The 20,647-nt window shown below is 37.4% G+C and overlaps 2 protein-coding genes across 3 annotated transcripts; both read right to left on the bottom strand.

The window, feature by feature from the left end:
* Window positions 1–96: 96 nt before the first annotated feature.
* On the bottom strand, window positions 97–1,047 carry LOC109436970 (olfactory receptor OR51C1-like). Its single transcript, XM_019715850.3, has one exon. The coding sequence runs from the start codon at window positions 1,045–1,047 to the stop codon at window positions 97–99; it is 951 nt and encodes a 316-aa protein (XP_019571409.3).
* A 13,320-nt stretch (window positions 1,048–14,367) lies between these two features.
* LOC109436901 (olfactory receptor OR51C1-like) lies at window positions 14,368–18,391 on the bottom strand. 2 transcript variants are annotated; one of them, XM_019715779.3, is made up of 2 exons: window positions 18,350–18,391; window positions 14,368–15,336 (listed from the first exon to the last, which is right to left on the bottom strand). In XM_019715779.3, the coding sequence occupies exons 1-2, from the start codon at window positions 18,389–18,391 to the stop codon at window positions 14,368–14,370; spliced, it is 1,011 nt and encodes a 336-aa protein (XP_019571338.3). The 2 variants fall into 2 exon arrangements, with proteins under 2 accessions (XP_019571338.3, XP_088646075.1); XM_088789949.1 differs by lacking the exon at window positions 18,350–18,391 and adding an exon at window positions 16,691–16,700 and having other exon boundaries at window positions 14,368–15,278.
* Window positions 18,392–20,647: the final 2,256 nt, after the last annotated feature.

Genomic DNA, 20,647 nt, shown 5'->3' with positions numbered 1-20,647 from the left:
GTCATCCCAAGCATGAGACTCAACATTTTAACTTCAATGAGTGTCATTTTATTCATCTATACAAAGATCTGGACTAGAAAAAATTGAAAAACCCATCTAGTTCTTTGTTGCACTGGGATGGAGAAATTTCAGCACAGCCCTACGTATCTGTTTGGTCTTCATACTATAAATAATGGGATTCATGACAGGAGGGATTAGCAGGTAGGCATTGGCAATCAGAGTATGTACATAGGGTGGGGCCCATTTCCCAAATCTGTGAACAAAGGACAGACTGATCAATGGAATATAGAATACAGCAACAGCCCCAATATGGGAGATGCATGTGCTGAAGGCTTTCTTCCTCTCTTCTGGGGATGCAATGCTGAGCACAGTCTTAATAATCAAAACATAAGAAAGGAGGATGAGGATCGAGTCCACCCCAGCAGTGGTGATCAGGGCAGTCAACCCAACTGCACTATTGATCCTGGTGTCTGTGCAGGAGAGCGTCATCACATCAGGGTGGAAGCAGTAGGAGTGGTGGAGCACGTGGCTGTGACAGAATGACAGACGTTTAAGAAGCACCTGCACAGGTATTAGGATTAATGTACCTCTGGTGACGATTGCTACTCCAATCTGTGCTATTTTAAGATCTGTTAAGATAGAAGCATATCTAAGAGGATTAGAAATGGCCACAAGACGATCGAAAGACATGGCCAACAGCACTGAAGATTCCATGACAGTGAAGAGTTGAATGAAAAACATCTGTGACAAGCAGGCATTAAAACTGATCTTCCTGGCATCAAACCAGAATATACCCAACATGGTGACCAGAGTGGATATGGACAAGCCGAGGTCAGTGGTAGACAGCATGGAGAGGAAATAATACATGGGTTCGTGGAGGCTGGGCTGAGTGACAATGGCAAAGAGAATCAGACTGTTTCCTGAGAGAGCAGTTATATAGAGAAAACAGAAGGGAATGGAGATCCAGGTGTGAAAGGCTTCCAGCCCAGGAACACCAGTTAGTAGGAAAATGATGGAGGAGGACGTTATATTCTGGAAAGTTGACATGTTGACCTGCAGAATCTTAATCTGAGTGTCCTGCAATAATAAATTGTATATTTATAATGCATTCAACCTGAAATTAATTATTCCACCAGGTAAATACTTATAAAAGACAATATCTATATTATATAAAGAGATCATAAAGATTGATTTCAAAAGAAAACTAAGAGCACATGTAATAAAGGAGCAGAAAACAGGAAATGAACAATTATATGAGGATACAGAATTTGTACACAAATCTAAAAATGACCTATTTTATTTAAATTTACATGCCTGTTCATGGAGATTGTACCCATCACTTCCTGACTCCACATGGTAGGCCGTCAATAAATATTTGTTGAAATGTGTCTATAGGGTTATATGAAATTTTAGATGAACAGCAAACAATATATGCAATAATTCTATGTAGTCAATAAAGTAAGTTAGCTTTTAGTGGTCCAAAAAGAAATCTTCTCTTCATCTCCTGGATACTTTCTTTCAATCAAGTTGATTATATTCGATCATAATAAAAAGCTAACATTTGTTGAGCCCCTACTATCTGTTAGTAGTTGTGATAATAACCTGTATGAACATACATTCTATTTGCAATGTCATAACTTGAACTGTACCTAATTAACTTTCACACCATATAACAAGTATAAGCAATCAAGATAACTACAAACAAACAAAAACTCATGGACACAAACAACAGTTTACTGGTTACCAGAGGGTAAGGGGGGTAGGAGGTGGTAGAAGAGGAAAAGAGGGTCAACTATATGGTGATGGAAGGGAAACTAACTCTGGGTCATGAACACACAATGCAATATTGGATGATGTATTATAGAATTATACACTTGAAACCTTTATAATTTTACTAACCAATGTCACCCCAATAAATTTAATAAAAAATAAAATAGAACAGAATTATGAACCTGAATTAAAGAATCCTCTGATATCAGCAAATATCAACAGGGCAAATACTGACTGTTAAGGAAGCACATAAAATAAAGTAACATTGGACTATGCTTGAAACATAATGAAAATAATAAAGTGGGAGATATTTGAAAAAAAATAAAGGTAACAGGGATCCTGCATGGAATTATCACCATCAAGGTATGGAATGTGGGTAAGGAATGTCGAAGTGTCTAAACACTGAGGAAATAATGAACATATAGATGTCTTTCTGCTCTGAGAAATAACACCAATAACTTTTTCTTCTTTCACACTGCTGTGCTTTGCTTAATTCGCATACTTCCCACTCTTCTTTAAATGAGCCTAAATTCTTTAGACTCATTATTTGTTCCTTTGGTCCACTTATAGATTCAACATTAATTTATTTACTTCTGGAAGCATTTTGTAGCATCACCTTCTCTATGTCAAGTCAGAAGAAATTGCTTCTTCCTCTGGAGTCACATCCTTTTTATACATACACCTGGCATAGTGGTCATTCCATTGTGTGATCAGAAGTTATTTGAAAATAAGCCTCTTCAACTAAAACAAGCTACTGGCAGGTACATCACTGTTTTTCACCATTATAGTCCCAATATCTTGCACTTTATTGTGCAGTGTGAGAAGATGATAGATACTTTCTGATACAAATTAAATCCAAGAGTTGTAAACTAACCATTGATTCTGGAAATATATCAGGATCTCAACACATGACAGCTTTGACCATTTAATTCATGCCATGTAGCCTGAAATTACATATGTGACTTTTGGAAGAATATCACTGAACTCTCCTTTATTCTCACAAAGTGAGGTGTGTGTGTGTGTGTGTGTGTTGGGTTTGCTGGAAGATTCCGTCCTAGTGTTTCAGAGTAAATTTTTATACACTTCCCTCCATTTTTTAAAGTAATTCTCTCCTTATATGAGAATAATAGTCCAGTCTCACACTGAGAGCATGTTGCAGGTTCTGAGCAGAACTACCTTGAGTTATGTCTCTCCTCTTATAGAAAGTTACTGATATGGTTGTAGGGTCAGGCAAACCTATGTGCGAATGCTGGCTCTGCCATCAACTAGCTGAAGTTCTCCAAACAAGCACTTTACATTAGATTCTACTTCTGGGAAATTGGTAGTTTACCAAAAGCATTAATTGGTAAGGATTAAATGAGATAACATTTACAAGGCATTTAATCTGCTAACTAGTACATGGGAGGCGTTTAGTAATGGTAAATGTTGATGAGGATGAGGGTGATGTTGGTGGTAAACGGTGGCCGTAGTGCCAGCTGCCTTTAGATTATGGTTTTGAAATGTGACACAACTAACCAGAAAACACCATTGCAAGAGCAGGCTAACAAATTGTTCTAAGCATCAGGACATACGGGCCATAGACCAATAGAACCCAATCAGTTGAAATATTATGTCCCCAAATACAGATTTCAGGAAAAAGCTTTCCACAGTTTCCCTTAGGCATCCATGAAAGCTCATTGCAGGTAATAAATCTTCCTCGTTCTTAAAGGAAACGAATATGTGTCAAGTCTGATGGTTTTCCTGAATGTAATAGTTTTGCTTACAAAGTACAGAGATGTGGTCTTCCCTACCCTGTTTGCCAGGAAGGGCCTTCAGGAGCTGGGAGGTGTTCTACTCAGGAGTGGATGGCATATTTAAGGAGCCATGATTGGCTGCCTAAAATCTCTTAATGAGGAAATTCCTGGGAAATAAAGGACTATTCTAATGCAGTGAACTCTATTTGCAGAGCTTGGGAGCAGAAAAAGATTTCCTTTTATTTATTTACTTTTCTTTTCCTTTTCACAGCATCCCATTCTTTCTTTTGATGTGTGTGTGTGTGTGTGTGTGTGTGTGTGTGTGTGTGTGTGTGTGGTTTCTTATATGGCATGAAAAAACGGCTTAAGATTGTTTTTTTTTGATCAGTGAAAAAAATCTTCATATAGAGGATTATAAAATACAATTTAAAAACTTTAAAGTACATTTAAATTAACAGAGAGGTGTCAATTCTGGTATTGGAATAATCAGAATGAAAAATGTTAAATATTCTCCTATTTAATTTTTGTTGTTTTTTAAGACTTTATTTTTTTAGAGCAGACTTAAGTTCACAACTAAGATGAGAGGAAGGTACAGGGAATTCCCAAATACACCTTACCCCCAGACACACACAGCCTCCCTCATTAGCAAATGTCCCACCAAATAGCACATTTGTTACAATTCATAAACCTACGCTGACACTATCACGCAAAGTCCATAGGTCACCTCAGAGTTTCTTTTTTTTTTAATTAAATGATTCTTAAACCAACCTTGGGTCTTCTTGTACTGAAATTAAGCCAATATAAATAACTATTTTTGGAAAGATATTTAAATCTCTTTTCCCCTGAGACACTGCTATATCCAGACCACTAGGAACATATAAATAGGCAGCTTCCATTACAAAGCTTCACATCCATTGCTACCACAACAACATGCATTGGTCTCATTAGCTCTTTTTTAAGGTGGAAGAACTGAGGCTAAGATTAGAAAACTGAAGCTCAGGGGAATCATGTTAACTTCTCACACTCACCCAACAAGCAGATTCAGAAATTGAACTTTTTTCTTTTTGACTCTAAATGTCATGCTTTTGCCATTCTTATTTTAAAATAACTTAATTTTTTTAAAATGTGGAATGAGTGAACAGATGCTCATGACTGTAGTCTATACTGGTAATAACTATTTTAAACATCGCAGCAATTGTTTTTAAATTGACAATACATGAATTCATTGAATACATACTACTGAGTTCACTAATTTCCTCTGAACTGTTGGTCTTATTAACTATCTGAAGATTATACAGTCCCTGATGTATTCAGAAAAGATTTGCACTAAACACTGACCTCATGCAAAGAAGAATTCTTGGCTATGGAAGGGGAGGTCATTTGATCCTGTCTTCAGCTCTTTGAAGGGTCATCTCAGGCAGCAGCATAGTCTTTTTTATTTACTCGTTCATCATTTATTTGTTTGTTTTTAAATAAATTTGATGTGTAACATTATATATGTTTAAGGTGCATACCATATTACTTTGATACATTTATATATTATAATATGATTTCTGATGTATCAATATTTATTACATTATATAATTACAGTATAATATTTTGGTCTATATTCATTATATTGTACACTAGATCTCTATGGCTTATTTACTACTCATTATAAGTTTGTTCCCTTAAGCACCATCACCTTTATCCATCCCCAATTCTCTGGTAATCACCATTTTACTCTATGTTTTTTAAAGGTGTAGCATTTTTAAATTCCACATATAAGTGATATCAAAATAGTACTTGCTTGCTCTGTCTGACTTACTTAGAATAATGTATTCACGTTCCACCCATGTTGTCGCAAATGGAAGAATATATACTTTCCTCATGGGTGAATAATATTCCATTGTGTATATGTACCATATCTTTTTTTTTTTATTTTATTAGTTTCAGGTGCACAAGACAAAGCAAAACTTAGACGTTTATCATTTATATCCCTCACACTTTTTTTATCTCTTCATCCATTGATGAGCATTTGGATTGTTTCTATATTTTGGCTATTATGAATAATGCTGCAATAACATAGAAGTACATATATCACTGCCAAATCCTGTTTTCATTTCTTTTGGGCATATACCTAGAAGTGAAATTGATGGATTGTATGGAAGATCTATTTTCAATATTTTGAGGAAACTCCATATTGTTTTCTATAGTGGTTGGACCAATTTACATTTCCACCAACAATATATAAGGGTTCCTTTTTACCACATCCTTGCCAGAACCTGTTGTCTGTTGATCAGAGAGTTGTTTAAAGTCTAAAAAGAGAGAGAGAGATTATTTCAAACTCACAATCTTACTGCCATAAAGGTCTTTCTGTCCTAAGGTCAGGGGAACAGTCCCTGATCAGTCTCGTCCCCTTTAACTATCTCCAGAGAGGTTCTCGTTTGCCAGGAGAACTCATAGGGAGTTCTCAGGAATATGGCTGTCAGAGTTGAGGATGAGAGCCTTTATAAGGAGACCAGAAGTTGCCTGGTGAGAGCTATTTATGCAGCAGAAACACAAATTCCTAGGATAGAACTCTATATACTTATGTCCTGCTAATCCTCTGTGCCACAAATGAAGGGCCATTTTTTCTCAGTCTAGCCCACTCTTACTTCCCCGAAGGAGAGTCCTAGAGATGAATTATGATTGCAGTTCTCATTAAAGAGTAACTTGACCCTGAACAGCTGTAAGTCAAAGCTTTGCATAGAGCAAAAGTAAGGGATAAATGGTGTTGATGAATTGCCCACATATTTGCTCACTAGTCATTTGCCAGTATCACAGCAATCATAAGACAAAGAACACAGGTAGGAAAGAAGTTGCTAAGTATTTCTTTTGTGATTATGAAAATATTCTAAAATTTTTTGTGGTGATAGTTGCACAACTCTGTGAATATAATAAAAACCATTAAATTCTGCACATTCAAATGGTATTGCATGTGAATTGTATCACAATAACAACACTGTTACATCAAAAACAAAAGAAGGATTCAGAAGGACAGAAGGACCCAGAGTTAGTTCTCCTTCCATCACCATATATTTGACCCCATTTACCTTCATCTACTCTCATCTACCATCCCCTTTCCCCCTTATCCCTTACCTGATTGGTAAACACACAGTGTGATACATAGATGGTGTGTTACAGAATTGTGCACATGAAACCTATATAATTTTATTCATTATTGTCACCCTAGTACATTTTAATTAAAAAAGGAAGAAGAATTCAAGATTATAAAGAAAGTGGAGAATAGGGAGAATATAGTTTTGGAATAAAGATTAAATCAACAGTATCACTGGAGAAGTAAGAGTGTAATTAGTGATGTATAAATTTGGAAAATCTATGAAAGATGATGAAATAACATTGAAAGATGAAACTGTAGCCAAAATTTTGTACAAAAGAATATTGCAGAAGAAGATATATTCTAAGGGACGTTCCAAGTTCTGAAGTGTTAGGTTGGAGAACTCCATTTAAAAATCTGGTTATTATACTTCTGTCCCTTTAACACCAACCTGGTCCTCTTTGTGCTATATTTTAGGCCACAGAGAAATTTGTCTAAACTCTGTGCTTTAAGTCTCTGGAAACATCGGGAAGGAACAGAGAACCTCTATGTACAGATGAAAAGATAAGATAATTGTGCATTCTCCCTCCCCATGATAGGATATTTTATTCCTTCCTTACAGTACAGAAGGCAGTACAGAAATAATATACATGAAAATATGAACAGAAAATATTAAATATATAAAAGACCACACAGTGAAGAATATATGTTATATATATATAGGTGTGTACATATATATATACATATATGTGTGTGTGTACATATACACACACATATATATAATTTATATATAAATATACTAGCAAGTATATATTTATATATGAGTGAATTTTTCTCCTGATGGCTCTGTGACTGATATGTATATATCAGTCACAGAGCCATTTTTCTCATTAAAGATTATATATGTATAATTTTATATATATATATACATATATATATACATATATATGTGTATATATATGTATGTATATATATATATATATATATATATATATATATATATATATATATATCTGAGTGCTCAATGAAGATTATAAATATAATATATGTACAAATATATACAACATATATTATATATGTAATCTATATTAGGGTTTCCAGGCGGGAATTCCCGCCCATTCTCAGGAAATGTTCTCACTTTCCCGTTCCCGAATCCCGAGAAAAGTTGGTCGGGAAATTGGGAAAATCAGCTCCTTGAACCCAGTAATACCCACAATGGGAAATAAACGTACTACTCACAATGTGTCCCTTAGACATTTTTCCTATTTATCGCTAGGGTTTCCAGGCGGGAATTCCTGCCTGTCTTCGGGAATTTTTTTTTTTGCTTTTTCGTTCCCAAATCCCAAGAAAATTTGGTCAAGAAATCGGGAAAATCAGCTCCTTGAACCCAGGTGGTTGGTAATATTGGCCGTCGCTTTGTGTAAACGATTCATCGTGGAGAACAGAAAACAGTTTATATCTCAGGATTCAGGTATGGAAAAGAGAAAAAAATTCCTGACAGCGAGCGAGAATTCCCGCCAGGAAACCCTAATCTATATATAAATGATGGAAAGAAAACTGACTCTGGGTAGTGAACACATAATGTAATATATAGACGATGTATTATAGAATTGTCCACTTGAAATCTATATAATTTTACTAACCAATGTCACTGCAACCAATTTAATTTAAAAAGATTTAATTTATATATATAAATATATATACACATATATTTATATATCTGAATGAATTGTGTTTCCTGATTTCTCTGTGACTGCATAGCCATCAGGAAACAAAATTCACTCAGATACCTTAAATGGAAAGACTTCAATGCAATTTAATGAAAGAACTAATTACAGAAAGGTGGATAGGGTTAAGGAAACAAACAAGAAATGCTGAAATACCTGGAGGCCAGGGAGTGTGGAGAGCCATTCCTAGCCCAGGAGCCAAAAAGAAACATTCAAGGGGAAAGAGAAACTTTAAAGCAGGATCTCTTCTCCCACCCTTCCTTCTCCCCCTACTGCTGTCCCTGTTATAACGCATATAGAAGTCAGTCCTCAAGGGAACCTGTGTGATACTCTCCATTTGTGTCAACACCCTAGAATGTCAAGAAAAGCTCAGGAGATGTATTTCTCTGAGAAGGGTAGTGAAAATACTGAGCACAAGTTTCCAGTCAAAATCTATCACATAAGGATAGATATGGCATATGCTCAGTCTCAGAATGGGAGTAACTGGGAAAAGTGAGAGATGCCCTAAAAACAAAGAGCAAGTGTAATTTTGCAGCAAAGTCCATGAGCAGCCAGCAAACTCCAAATCAGAAGCTGACACAGACACAGCCTGGAACTTCATCACTAGCCACTGAATAGAGGCTGGTTATCCCAGAAGGTCCCAGGAAAACTAGACATTTGACAGAAAGGAGAGGAAAGCATCCCCAAGAAAAACCTGAAAATTATAAATCAGCAGTCTTCCAGAAGCTTGTATGTACAGAGTATTTGGTCAACTGTAGAAGCTCTTGTATAGCTTATAGTTAGTTACTAATTTCTGCTGTTTTTATCAACAGCCCAATTAGGAGCACCTAAGAAGTCCTTTTCATGGTCATATCAAGCTTAATTGTATTATGTACACATTACCCCACTGTGCTGGCTATCAACCGTTCCGTACACTCTGTTCTCAATAGGAAGGCAGGAAATCATGTACCATTATTATCATGTGCCAGTTCATTCCCTACTATATTCTGTTATTTGGAGGATGCTAAAAGGAAACTTAAAGGAAACAGGGATACAAAAGTCAGTGTTTGGGGAATGTAATCAATAATGTTGGAAAGATTTTGTAGGGTATCCAATGGACACTTGCCTTATTAGGGAGACCACTTCAGGGTTGATGTAGATGCCTGATCACTGCACTGTACACCTGAAGCTGAAGAATAATGAATGTCAACTATGATTATATATATATATATATATATACACATTCACAAGAAGTGGACTACAGCTTTAGGAATAGAGACAGTGGAAATGTAATGGCTGTATGAGATGTCAGAGTGGTGGTAGATTGGGGGAGGGGGATTATCACTTTATGATTGATATAAATGATAAGTGTCTAACTATTACATTGTTTTGTACACCTGAAACTAATAAAAATAAATAAATAAAAATAAAAAACATATTTGAACTATTAATTTTAATCATCAGTCATTCCAACATAGAGATTAAAATGAACGAATTGATGTCACAAAAGAAATAATTAGTGATAGATTCCAAACTCAACAGCACCTCTTGAAATATGTATGTATGCTAAAAATAAATGTTATTGCTGTAAAATTTTCCCAAGAAATAGAAATTAACGTTCAATTAAATAAGTAAACAAACTAAATTAAAGCTGTAAAAACAAAAAAAAGAAACCTTTCTATTAACCTTGCCTCCATATTTCATGTGTCTCCTTCCCTACATCAACAAGTTTTTAAACATTTGTTTACCCTCATTTTCTTCTTTAATAATTCACACCTACAGTTGAAATCTGGCTTCCCTTTGGACTGAAACATACAGTTGCTACATTAAAAAAAAACTCCCACAAATGCATGATTTTAAAACAAGACACATACACTATCTCACATTTGGTAAGTCAGACGTCTGAGCACAGTGTAAGTAGGATCTCTGTTCAGGATCTCACAAGGCTAAAACTGAGGTTTCAGGCAGGACTGTGTTCTCATCTGGAGCTCGGAGTCCTATTCCAGACTCATTCGGGTTGTTGTCAGAATTGAGTTCCTTGTGGTGTAAAACTGAGGTCTCTGTTTTCCTGCTGGCTGGAGTCTCATTGTTTTTAGCTCCTAGAGACTAACCTCAGTCCCAGCCATGTGGACCTCTCACAACATGACATCTTGCATCTTCTAATCTGCTGCTTCTTGTCTTATTTAAAAGCTCACATGATTAGGCCAGGCCCACCCAGCATAATCTCCCTTTTGATTAACTCAAAGTCAAGTAGTCAGAGACCTTATTAACATCTGCAAACTCCCTTTGCCATATAATGTAACATAATAACAGGAGTGTTACCCAGCACATTCATAGGTCCATTCACACTCAAGGGGTAGGTTTTATACTGGACGAGTACATAGAGGGCAGGAACCTTGAGGGTCCTTTCAGCATTCTGCCTACACAATTGACTAGGCCATCCAATCTCCAAACTTAAACATGTTCAACTTCTGAAATGGCCTTTAATTGACCATCTTTATCTTCCAGTTCCATCACCTCCATTTTATACAAAACTCTCATTAGTTTTTGCAGGAACTACAGCAGTAGTCTCGTAAGTAATTTCCCTGCCCTGAGGTTCTCCTTGTTGATGCCAGTGTGATCTCAAAAATATGTATCTTCATGTCACTCCTCGTACAGAGCTCTTCATTGCCTTCAGCACAGTTGAAACTCTTTATCTCTTTACTGTAGCAGTCAAGGATCTTCCCAACCTGAGCAAAACCTACTCTTACTGCTACCTACCCTCTTCCCAACCCCCGGAACCTTTTCATGTAGTCAGTCTGGGATTTTCCTACTTCACCAAACTACCAAATGTAGCAAGTTCTTTCACACTGCTGTGCTTTGCTTAACTCATGAGCTTTCCACTCTTCTTTAAAAGAGCCTAAGTTCTTTAGAGTCATTATTTCCTCCATTGATCCATTTATAAGTTCAACATTAATTTATTTATTTCTGGAAGCATTTTGTGGCATCACCTTCTCTATGTGAAGTCTGAAGAAATTACTTTTTCTCTGGAAGCACTTCTTTGTTTTATTTATATTCCTAGAATAGTGGTTATTAAATTGTGTGATCATAAGTTCTTTGAAAATATGCCTGTCTGACTGAAAAATAAAACAAAACTATTTGCAGGTGAGTCATTGCTTATTCATTATTATATTCCAAATGCCTTGCTTTTTTTTTTTCTGTACGGTATGGAATAACAATATACACTTGATATAAATTAAGTCTAAGAGTTGTAAACCAAGAATTCTGAAAATAAATCAGGTCCTCAACAAATTCCTGTTTTGCCTACTTAAATCATGCTATGTTTCCTGAAATTACACACGTGACAATTGGAATTAATTTACTGAGCTCTCCCTCATTCCCACATCTGTATGTGTCCATGCCTATGTGTGTATACATGTTATATTTGTTTGTTGTTGTTGTTGTTGTTGTTGTTGTTTGATGGAAGACTCTTATTATGGAATAAATGTTTATATGCCATCTCCCCCATTTATTGATAGTAATTCTCTTTTTGTAAGATAATACTCCAACCAACTATAAGAGCACACTGCCAGTTCTGTGGGGGGTTACCATGAGTTATCTCTCTCCTCTGATTACAGAGAGTGAACAATATGGTTATAGGGTCAGACAAACCTAGGTTCAAATGTTGGATCTGTCATCAACTAGCTGAGGTTCTCCAAATAACTTTACATCAGATTTTACTTCTGTGATATTAGTAGCTCATTTGTAAAATATCTAATATGCTGCCTATTACATGGGAAGCATTTAACAATGGTAAGTGAAAACGGGAATGAGGGTGATGGCGGTGGTAGTCCTCGGCAGTATGCCAGCTGGCCTTAGGCAACCGTTTTGGAATGTAACTCAACCCAAAACTCACATCTAACCAATTGCATGGGCACTGACAACTTACTCCTAGCAGCAAAACAAAACATATGACGCATGGGTCAACTGAACTCCATCAGTTAGAAGAGAACATCCCCAGAAATACAGAGTGTAGGAAGGAGTTTTCCACAATTTTTCTTAGGCACCCATGAGAGCTCTTTGCAGTTAATAAAATCTTTTTCATTCTTGAAGGAAACCAGTGTGTGTAGTCTGATTTTTCCCTGAATGAATCAGTTTTACTTACAAAGTATGGAGATATGGTCTTCCCTGCCCTGTATGCCAGGAAAGAGCCTGAGGAGCTGGGGAAGTTTTCTACTCAGGGGTTGATGGCATATGTAAGGCGCCACAGCTCAGGCTGCCTGAAACCTCTTAATCAGAAAACTCCTGGTGGACTATTTTGTGCCCCCAGAGTATGAAGCTTCCCAAGGGTTTATTCTCCCTCACAACTTCCTTTCCTTCTGCCTCGTTACACTTACTTTTGCAAAGACTGATGTTGTAGTTCTTTGATCTTATATCTTGATAAGATTTTGTTAAAAGTCACTTTGTAAGTGTAAAATTCCAAACAAGAAAACTTGTTCTATGCATGCATTCACTACTGATCCCCCACGACCCCCACACCCAGCTGATAAATGTATCTTCCTCACTTCGATGAATTTTGTACTTTTTTTAGAAAACTCTTTGCTTCAGCAAAAAAGAAGGGAGAAGGGAAGCAGCTTCGTTAATTCTTTTGCAAAAGACTTTAAGTACCTATCACATTCCAGAGTATTGCACTGGTCATACAAAGAACAGAACAAAGTCGTTTCCCTTCAAATGCTTAAATCCCAGTAAAGAAACAGACGTAAAACTTGGAGATTATAACAGGGCATGTTTATGATGAGAGCACAGAAGAGCATGAATTCATCCTCCAAGAAGGTCAGCTCCAGGTCTGTCAGGAGACAAGGGAGAACAGAGCACAGGAAGAACAGAGGTGACTAATAAATTATTCAGTATGCCTGGAACCATGGGTTCAAGTGGGGGAGCAAGTGGCAAGTGATAAAGCTACACAGGGGGACAGGATCCATGTCATGGAAGTACTGGCATCCTAAAACATTTCAATCTAAATAACATAATAGAAATTGCTCAGCATAGGATTTAATCTTTCTCTTTTCCTGTAAAAGCACACTTCTTCAGCTTTTTATCAACCAACTGAGGAAGTTGGGCACTTTGAGTCTCCATAATATATTTCAGTTCCATGCTTGGTGTCAATATCAACCTGAATGCGAAGACTATCAAATTATCCCCATAAGCCATAATATACCCATTATACAGAAATATCAACTTAGGAAATATTCTTAAACAGAATCTCAATGTGCTCAAAACATTTAGCTGACACCTCATCATCTGCTCTTCCAAATTCTACATCAAAGTAACCAGACTTATTTTCAGCATTGGTTGAGACACTCTTAAACAAGCATTGTTTCAAAAGGTCTATTTAAAAAAAGCACAAAATTTGTGAAAATATGCAGACCTCTGATAGTTGGTTTTTCTTTTTTTGTAAGGCAAGTGCCTGAGTTAAGCTTTGATTGCCAAGCTATTACTTCAAAGAGGCATTCAATTCAAAAATGACTATCTGAGGGGGGGAAAAGTTCATTGCCAACCACAAGATTAAGAACCAGCCATAAGAACCAGGCCACCACCTTCAGAGACCTGAAGGACTCTTTTTTAATCAGGAAATTACCTTTTCTATTCACATTTCTTCTCATTTAGTATACTTACTCATATTTCTTAGCCATGAATAATCTGTTTTGGGGAATAATCATCAACTGTAAGAATTACTGAAACCTAGACTTTCCTACTGATCTAAATTGTATCAGATATCTTTAAATAGCAACATACTCCAGAGGTGGTAAGACTGTCTAGACCTCAAAGCATGACTTCATTTGTCCAGGGTCACAAACATATGTTAACCAAAGCCCTATTCTATGCCCAGTAAAGTACTTGTGGAAGCACCAGAAGTACACCAGACACAGTCCCTGCTCTCAAAGAATTTACTGTGCAAGTAGTAAGTTACTAGATCATCAGAATAGCGTGAAAGCAAGTATAAACATGCTTTTTCAAGGTATAGTTCTAATCCACACTGGTAAATGATCAAACATGAATCAGAGCAGACTTTGTCAAGATATGGTATTCCAACAATTTCTTAAATCAACTTAGAAAGGAATACTTTGAGCGCAGCTTTGCGAATTTGCTTGGTCCTCACACTGTAGATTATGGGATTCATTACAGGAGGGATAAGCAGATAAACATTGGCAATGAATGTGTGCACAAGGGGAGGGGCGTGCTTCCCAAATCTATGTACCAGTGACAAGCTGATCATTGGGATATAGAAGATGGCAACAGCACTTACGTGTGACACACACGTACCAAAGGCCTTTTTCCGCTCCTCTGGGGAGGCAATGCTGAGCACAGAGTGGATGATCAGAACATAGGAGAGGAGGATCAAGACAGAGTCCAAGCCAGCAGTAGAGATGACAATGGCCAGGCCAAAAGCACTGTTGATCTTGGTATCTGTGCATGAAAGCTTCATTACATCAGGATGGAAACAGTATGAATGGTGCAGAACATGACTATGGCAGAAGGAGAGACGCTTAAGGAGCAGGAGTAAAGGCACTAGAGCTGTTGTTCCCCTAATAACGATTGCAAAGCCCACTTTGATGATCCTTGAATTCGTTAAGATTGTGGAATATCTCAATGGGTTACAGATGGCAATGAAGCGGTCAAAGGCCATTGCCAGGAGCACTGATGACTCCATGAATGTGAAACCATGGATAAAGAACATTTGGCCAATGCAGGCATCAAAGTTGATTTCTTGAACATTGAACCAGAAAATACCCAACACGGTGACCAATGTGGAAAGGCACAGCCCTAGGTCCGTGAAGGACAGCATGGAAAGGAAATAGTACATGGGTTCATGGAGGCTAGACTCAGTGATGATGACAAACAAGATCATGGCATTCCCAGAGATGGCAATGACATAGAGACAACAAAACAGGATGGAGATCCAGACATGGTAAGTTTCAAAACCAGGGATGCCAGTGAGAAAGAAGATGGCAGGACGGAAGATGCTCTGATTGAAGTCCGGCATGATAAGTGAAGGAAGTAGATTTCCCTAGGGAGGAAAAAAAGCATATCCTGTAAAAAAAATAGAGAAGAAAATTTTTTTCACTCTTTTCTACATGTCATATAATTTAGGATCACTAGTGAACCTTGTCATATTCTTCAGTGGAAGCCCATACCTAGTTATTCTTTTCTTAGATTTGGAGTTGATCTTGGGTGAATTAGAGAAAGAGACAGAGCACTAAATTGTATGAGGACACCTGGGTTATAGTGAGACTCCCACATGTTAGATCTACACTTAAGTATGTATATTTCTTATACATATAAAAGAGGAGGTTAGATTGTATAATGATAACATATTTTCCGTTTCTATGATTGTATGTCCACGCACAGATAAGATATTTCCGGGCAACCATAGGACAACACAAAAGACAATTCATCCTGCTTTACTTCACTTCACAGATTCCAAGGCAAAAAATCCTTAAGAGGTCATTAAGATTTATAAGTCCTTGTGTACCCAGTAAAAATAAGGTAATAAAGATAATATTAAATATTCATAGAAAAATACTTCTGATTGAAGAAATACAAAACAGCTATTGATAAAAACTAAATAATAGGAAAGAACCAATTAAAACTGTGCAAATAAATCACAGTGGGTGATGGGTGTTAAAATGTTTATACAGGTAGTATTTGTAAACCTGATATCGTTTAAGGGAAGTTCTCCCTAAAGACAGATAGCTTAAAAGTAACCTCTACAAGAACAATGTCTCTCATTGGAAGCTCTTGGATATCAATTGCAGAAAAATTACTCAAAAGTTTCCTGATGTTCCATTTTTGCCAGAGGGCATTGAAAATGTTTTGGGGCAGGGAGTTCCTTAAGAAACCATCACTGATGCTGGATTCATCTCTGTTTAAATGAAAGATGATAATTGTGAACCAGTTTTAGGATATGAGCATGTGTTCACACCCATCAAGAAATCTATAGGATCCAAGAAGTTCCTCTATATTGATTCTTGGCCTAACTTTTCTGACAAACTATTTTATCTACAGAAAGAATGTTTGTTTTTTAAAATATGTGGTCCTCTTTCATTCATTGATGCATGCATTCTCTCAAAAAATAGGCAAATACCTACAAAGTGCCAGTGTATACAATGAACAGAATTAGAATTTGACCTGACTCTTCAAGAACGTCTGTACATAACTCTGGAAAAGAAAATATCTGAGTGTAAGTTAATTGGTGAGTTTCATTCCAATCCCTGAATTAACAGGCAGTGGCTTCAACTTGAGTGAGAATTGGTTATAGGAAGTGTGACCAAAAAGGTATTTCTCTAGCTACTTGAAGAAAGAAGAGAAAAATGTTCAATATAGGAAGCCTCTTGAGGACTTACTAAAAAAATTAATGGCTGGAAAACTTGAATTGAGGCAATGCAAAATAAAATAAAATCCAGGAGTTTGGAGTGAGCACTTGGATATCAGTTGGAAGACAAACCTCATTTCTTCGCCTGTGACGTACATGCAAGAACCTCGTGATGCCCACCTTGATAATAAGGGTTGAGAGTTGTCAAACTGATGTCTAGGTTAAAGTCACAGGAGTGGTGAAAATCTCAATAATGAGATCTCAAGGAAAGGAGGTCTGAGGAAAGAGCCCTGAGGAATAACAGTATTTAAGGAAAAGACAAAAGAAGCATCTGCTATTGAGGCTGTACAGGCATAGCCACTAAGGTGAAAACGACCCCCAGGAAAACACAAGGACCTCATGAGGTTTTCTCAGACTTGTAATCTAAAAGCCAGGAAAAATGCTTGCTGTAATAATCTAAGAGCATATGCTAAATAAATTAATGAATTGTATCTAGTCATAGTTATAGACCCTAAACACTTAATATCAAACATATATTGTCATTCCTGATATATGGCCCTCTCAAATTAGATGTAAAGTTCAGGTAACCATATTGGCATATATTAAAACAAGAGATGATAAACCAACAGTTTTCTTATTAATCTGGTATTCATCATTGATTCTAGGACTAGGCTCAAATTTAGACAATGTGATACAAAAAATTTTCTAGATGAAGTATTAAGAACCTTTAAAGCTTATCTTCTATACTTTAAAGATAAACAAGCAGGCTTTCCAGTTAATGCTCTTTTAATTATAGCGAATAAATTAAGATACCCCAATGGATTATCAAAGCATCCAAGCTAGTCTTCTCTTTAACAACAACAGTGATAATGTATTAAATGCCTCTTATGTATCAAACAATTTGGTTTATTGTATCTCTGTCTCTGAATCTTTCTTTCCACTGCTCTATACGCTTCTCATATCTTTTTTCAACTCATAAAATCAAAGGGAGCATAAAATGACTATTTTAATGCAGGGAACTCTGTTAGTAAAACTTTCTTTTCTTTTTTTTTAAATTCTATGATGCTTAAACCACCCTGGGGTGTTCTTGCACTAAAACTAATGAGCAAATATTAAATAAGTATTCTTGTAAAAAGATATTTAAATACCTTTTTCTCTCTCACGGAGAAGTCTTCCAAGACAAGGCTATGATTTAAACATCCTCGTAACCAGACCAACAAGAACATATAAATAGACTGCCCCAACTACCAAGCTTCACATCCATCACTGTCACAACATTCATTGGATATTATTAGCTCCTTTTTACAGATGAGAAAACTGAGGTTAACATTAGAAAACCAAGACTCAGCAGAATCATGTCAGTTTCTCACATTTATCCAACATGATGATGGCAGATTCAAGAACTGAACTCTGTTTTCTCTGACTTCAAACCACATGTGTTGCCACTCCTTACTTTAAAAGAATTTCATTTTTTAAAAATGTCGAAAACATACCTGCTCATGACTTCACGACTGTAGTCTGTATTTTAAAAACTATTTTGAACAATACAGAAATTGTTTTCAAATTGATATATCAATATATATAATGCATGAATCTGTTGAATATATACTACTGAGTTAACCAATTTCCTCCAAAACTGTTGGTTTTATAAACTGTCCTACAATCCCTGATATATTCAGAAAAGATTTCAATGCACTAAAATACTGACTTCATGGGAAAAAGAATTCTTGGGTCTGAAAAGGAAGCTCATTTCCTCCTGCCCCCTGTTGTTTGAAGAGTCATCTTAGGCAGCAGCAGAGAATCTTTCAAAGCGAGCAAGTATGAGCGAGGGGAAGAGAGAAACGGGGGAGGGGGAGAGATGTATTATCTCAACCTAAAAAACTTATGGGCAAAAAGGCCCTTCTGTACTAAGGCTGGGGAAACAGTCCCGGATCAGTCTCATCTCCTTCAACCACCACCAAAGACATTCTATTTTGCCAGGAGAACTCAGAAGGAGTTCTCAGGAATAGAGAAGCTATCAGATCTAAGCAAGAGAGTCTTTATAAGGAGTCCAGAAGCTGCCTGGTGAGAGACATTTACCCAGCAGTAACAAATTCCTAGGAGAGAACTCTATACAGCTGTATCTTGCTAATCCTTTGTGCCCCAAACAGGCAGACTATGAAGGGCAATTTCCTTTCAGTCTATTTTCAATTTGACTTCCCCAAAAGAGAGTCCTGGAGATGAATTACAATTCCAGTTCTCATTCAAAAGCAATTTGACCCTTGAACAGATGTAAGTCAAAGCTTTGCTTTAAGGCAAAAATAAGGGAGAAGTGGTGTTAATGGTTCTCCCACGAGTTTGCTCCCCAGTCATTTGCCAATGTCACAGCAATCATAAGACATAGAACTCAGGTAAGAAAGGAGTTTCTGAGTAACTATATTCACTGAGGGTAGTGCAATAGTATCTGGTTCAGAGCTCAAGACGTTCCCTGGACATTCTGAATATCCTGAGAGTTGTTACTGACTTGTACACAGACACAGAAAATGAAAACTTGAAATGAAGCAACTCAGCAAACAAGCATATAAAAACACGCTCCACATCATATGTTATCAGGGAAATGCAAATTAAAACAACAATGAGATACCTCTACACACCTATTAGAAAGGCCAAAATCCAGAACAGTGATGACACCAAATCCTGGTGAGGATGTGGAACAATCATTGCTGGTGGGAACGCACAATGCAACAGACACCTTGGAAGACAGTTTGGTGGTTTCTTACAAAACTAAACATACTCTTACCAAACAATCCAGTAATTGCACTCCTTAGTATCTCCCCAAAGGAGCCGAAAAGTTTTGTCTACACAAAAACCTACACATGGATTTTTATATCAGTGTAATGCAGGGACTCAGCTCCTGCTCCCCGCACAAGAACACAGGATATGGTGAGGCCAAAAAGGAAAAACTATGCAGCCATAGGGGAGTCATGTCACTATATTCTCGATGGTGGCTGGTCGAGACACAAAAGCAAACATCCGCCAGTACCCAACGAGGGGTCTTTCTGCACCCCAGTCTTGCTGGCGGTTGAGTGAGACACAGGAAGTAGGATCAACACGATCCGCAATCCACAATCGTCTTGCTAACAGCACTTGCTAGCCGCAATCCATGCTTGCTAGTGCAGACACGGCAGCTATATCAGTGGCCACTGGCTACCTGGTTACAGCTAATGGCCATCTGATCACAGCTTATGGCCATCTACTACCCAAGCCAGCACCTTTCCATGTGAAGTCGAGAGCCTGGAAACTGCTCTCTGGCACTCCGTCCCTACAATCAGCGTTATTCATAATTGCCAAAACTTAAAAGCAACCAAGATGTCCTTCAGCAGGTGAATGCATAAATAAACTTATACATGCAGATTATGGAATATATTCTATGCTGAAAAGAAATTAGCTACCAGCCATGAAAAGATATGAAAGAAACTGAAATGCATATTACTAAGTGAAAGAAGCCAGTCAGAAATGACAAAATACTGTGTGGGGAAAGAGTCCCAGAGAGCAGTTTCCAGGCTCTCTGTCTCACGTGGAAAGGTGCTGGCTCGGGTAGTAGATGGCCATCAGCTGTGACTAGTTGGACTAGTTGGCCACTAATGGTTATTACCAGTTAGCCATTAGCCACTGATATAACTGCCGCGGCTGTGTTGGTTGGTGAGTCGGTCAGTTGGTTGGCAGGCAGAAAAGCGGACAGCAGGTTGCAGGTCGTGTGACTCCAGACTCCAGTGAGACTATAGTGGTATGACTCCTCTATCTATGGCTCCGTGAGTGTTCCTTTTTGGCCTAGCCACATCCTGCATTCTTATGTGGGGAGTGGGACCTAGAGTCCCTGCATGACAAACGGCGCAGCGAGCAGGGTCTCCCGCATGACATACTGTACGATTCCAACTACGGTGTTCCCCAAAAATAAGACATAACCGGAAAATAAGCCCTAGCATGATTTTTCAGGATGACATCCCCTGAACATAAGCCCTAATGC

The sequence above is a fragment of the Rhinolophus sinicus genome, chromosome 14, assembly GCF_057876585.1.
Source record: "Rhinolophus sinicus isolate RSI-liver-muscle chromosome 14, RSI-T2T, whole genome shotgun sequence".
Classification (NCBI taxonomy): domain Eukaryota; kingdom Metazoa; phylum Chordata; class Mammalia; order Chiroptera; family Rhinolophidae; genus Rhinolophus; species Rhinolophus sinicus.
The sequence above is the reverse complement of the archived record's forward strand: the minus strand, read 5'-3'. Positions and strand labels throughout refer to the sequence as shown.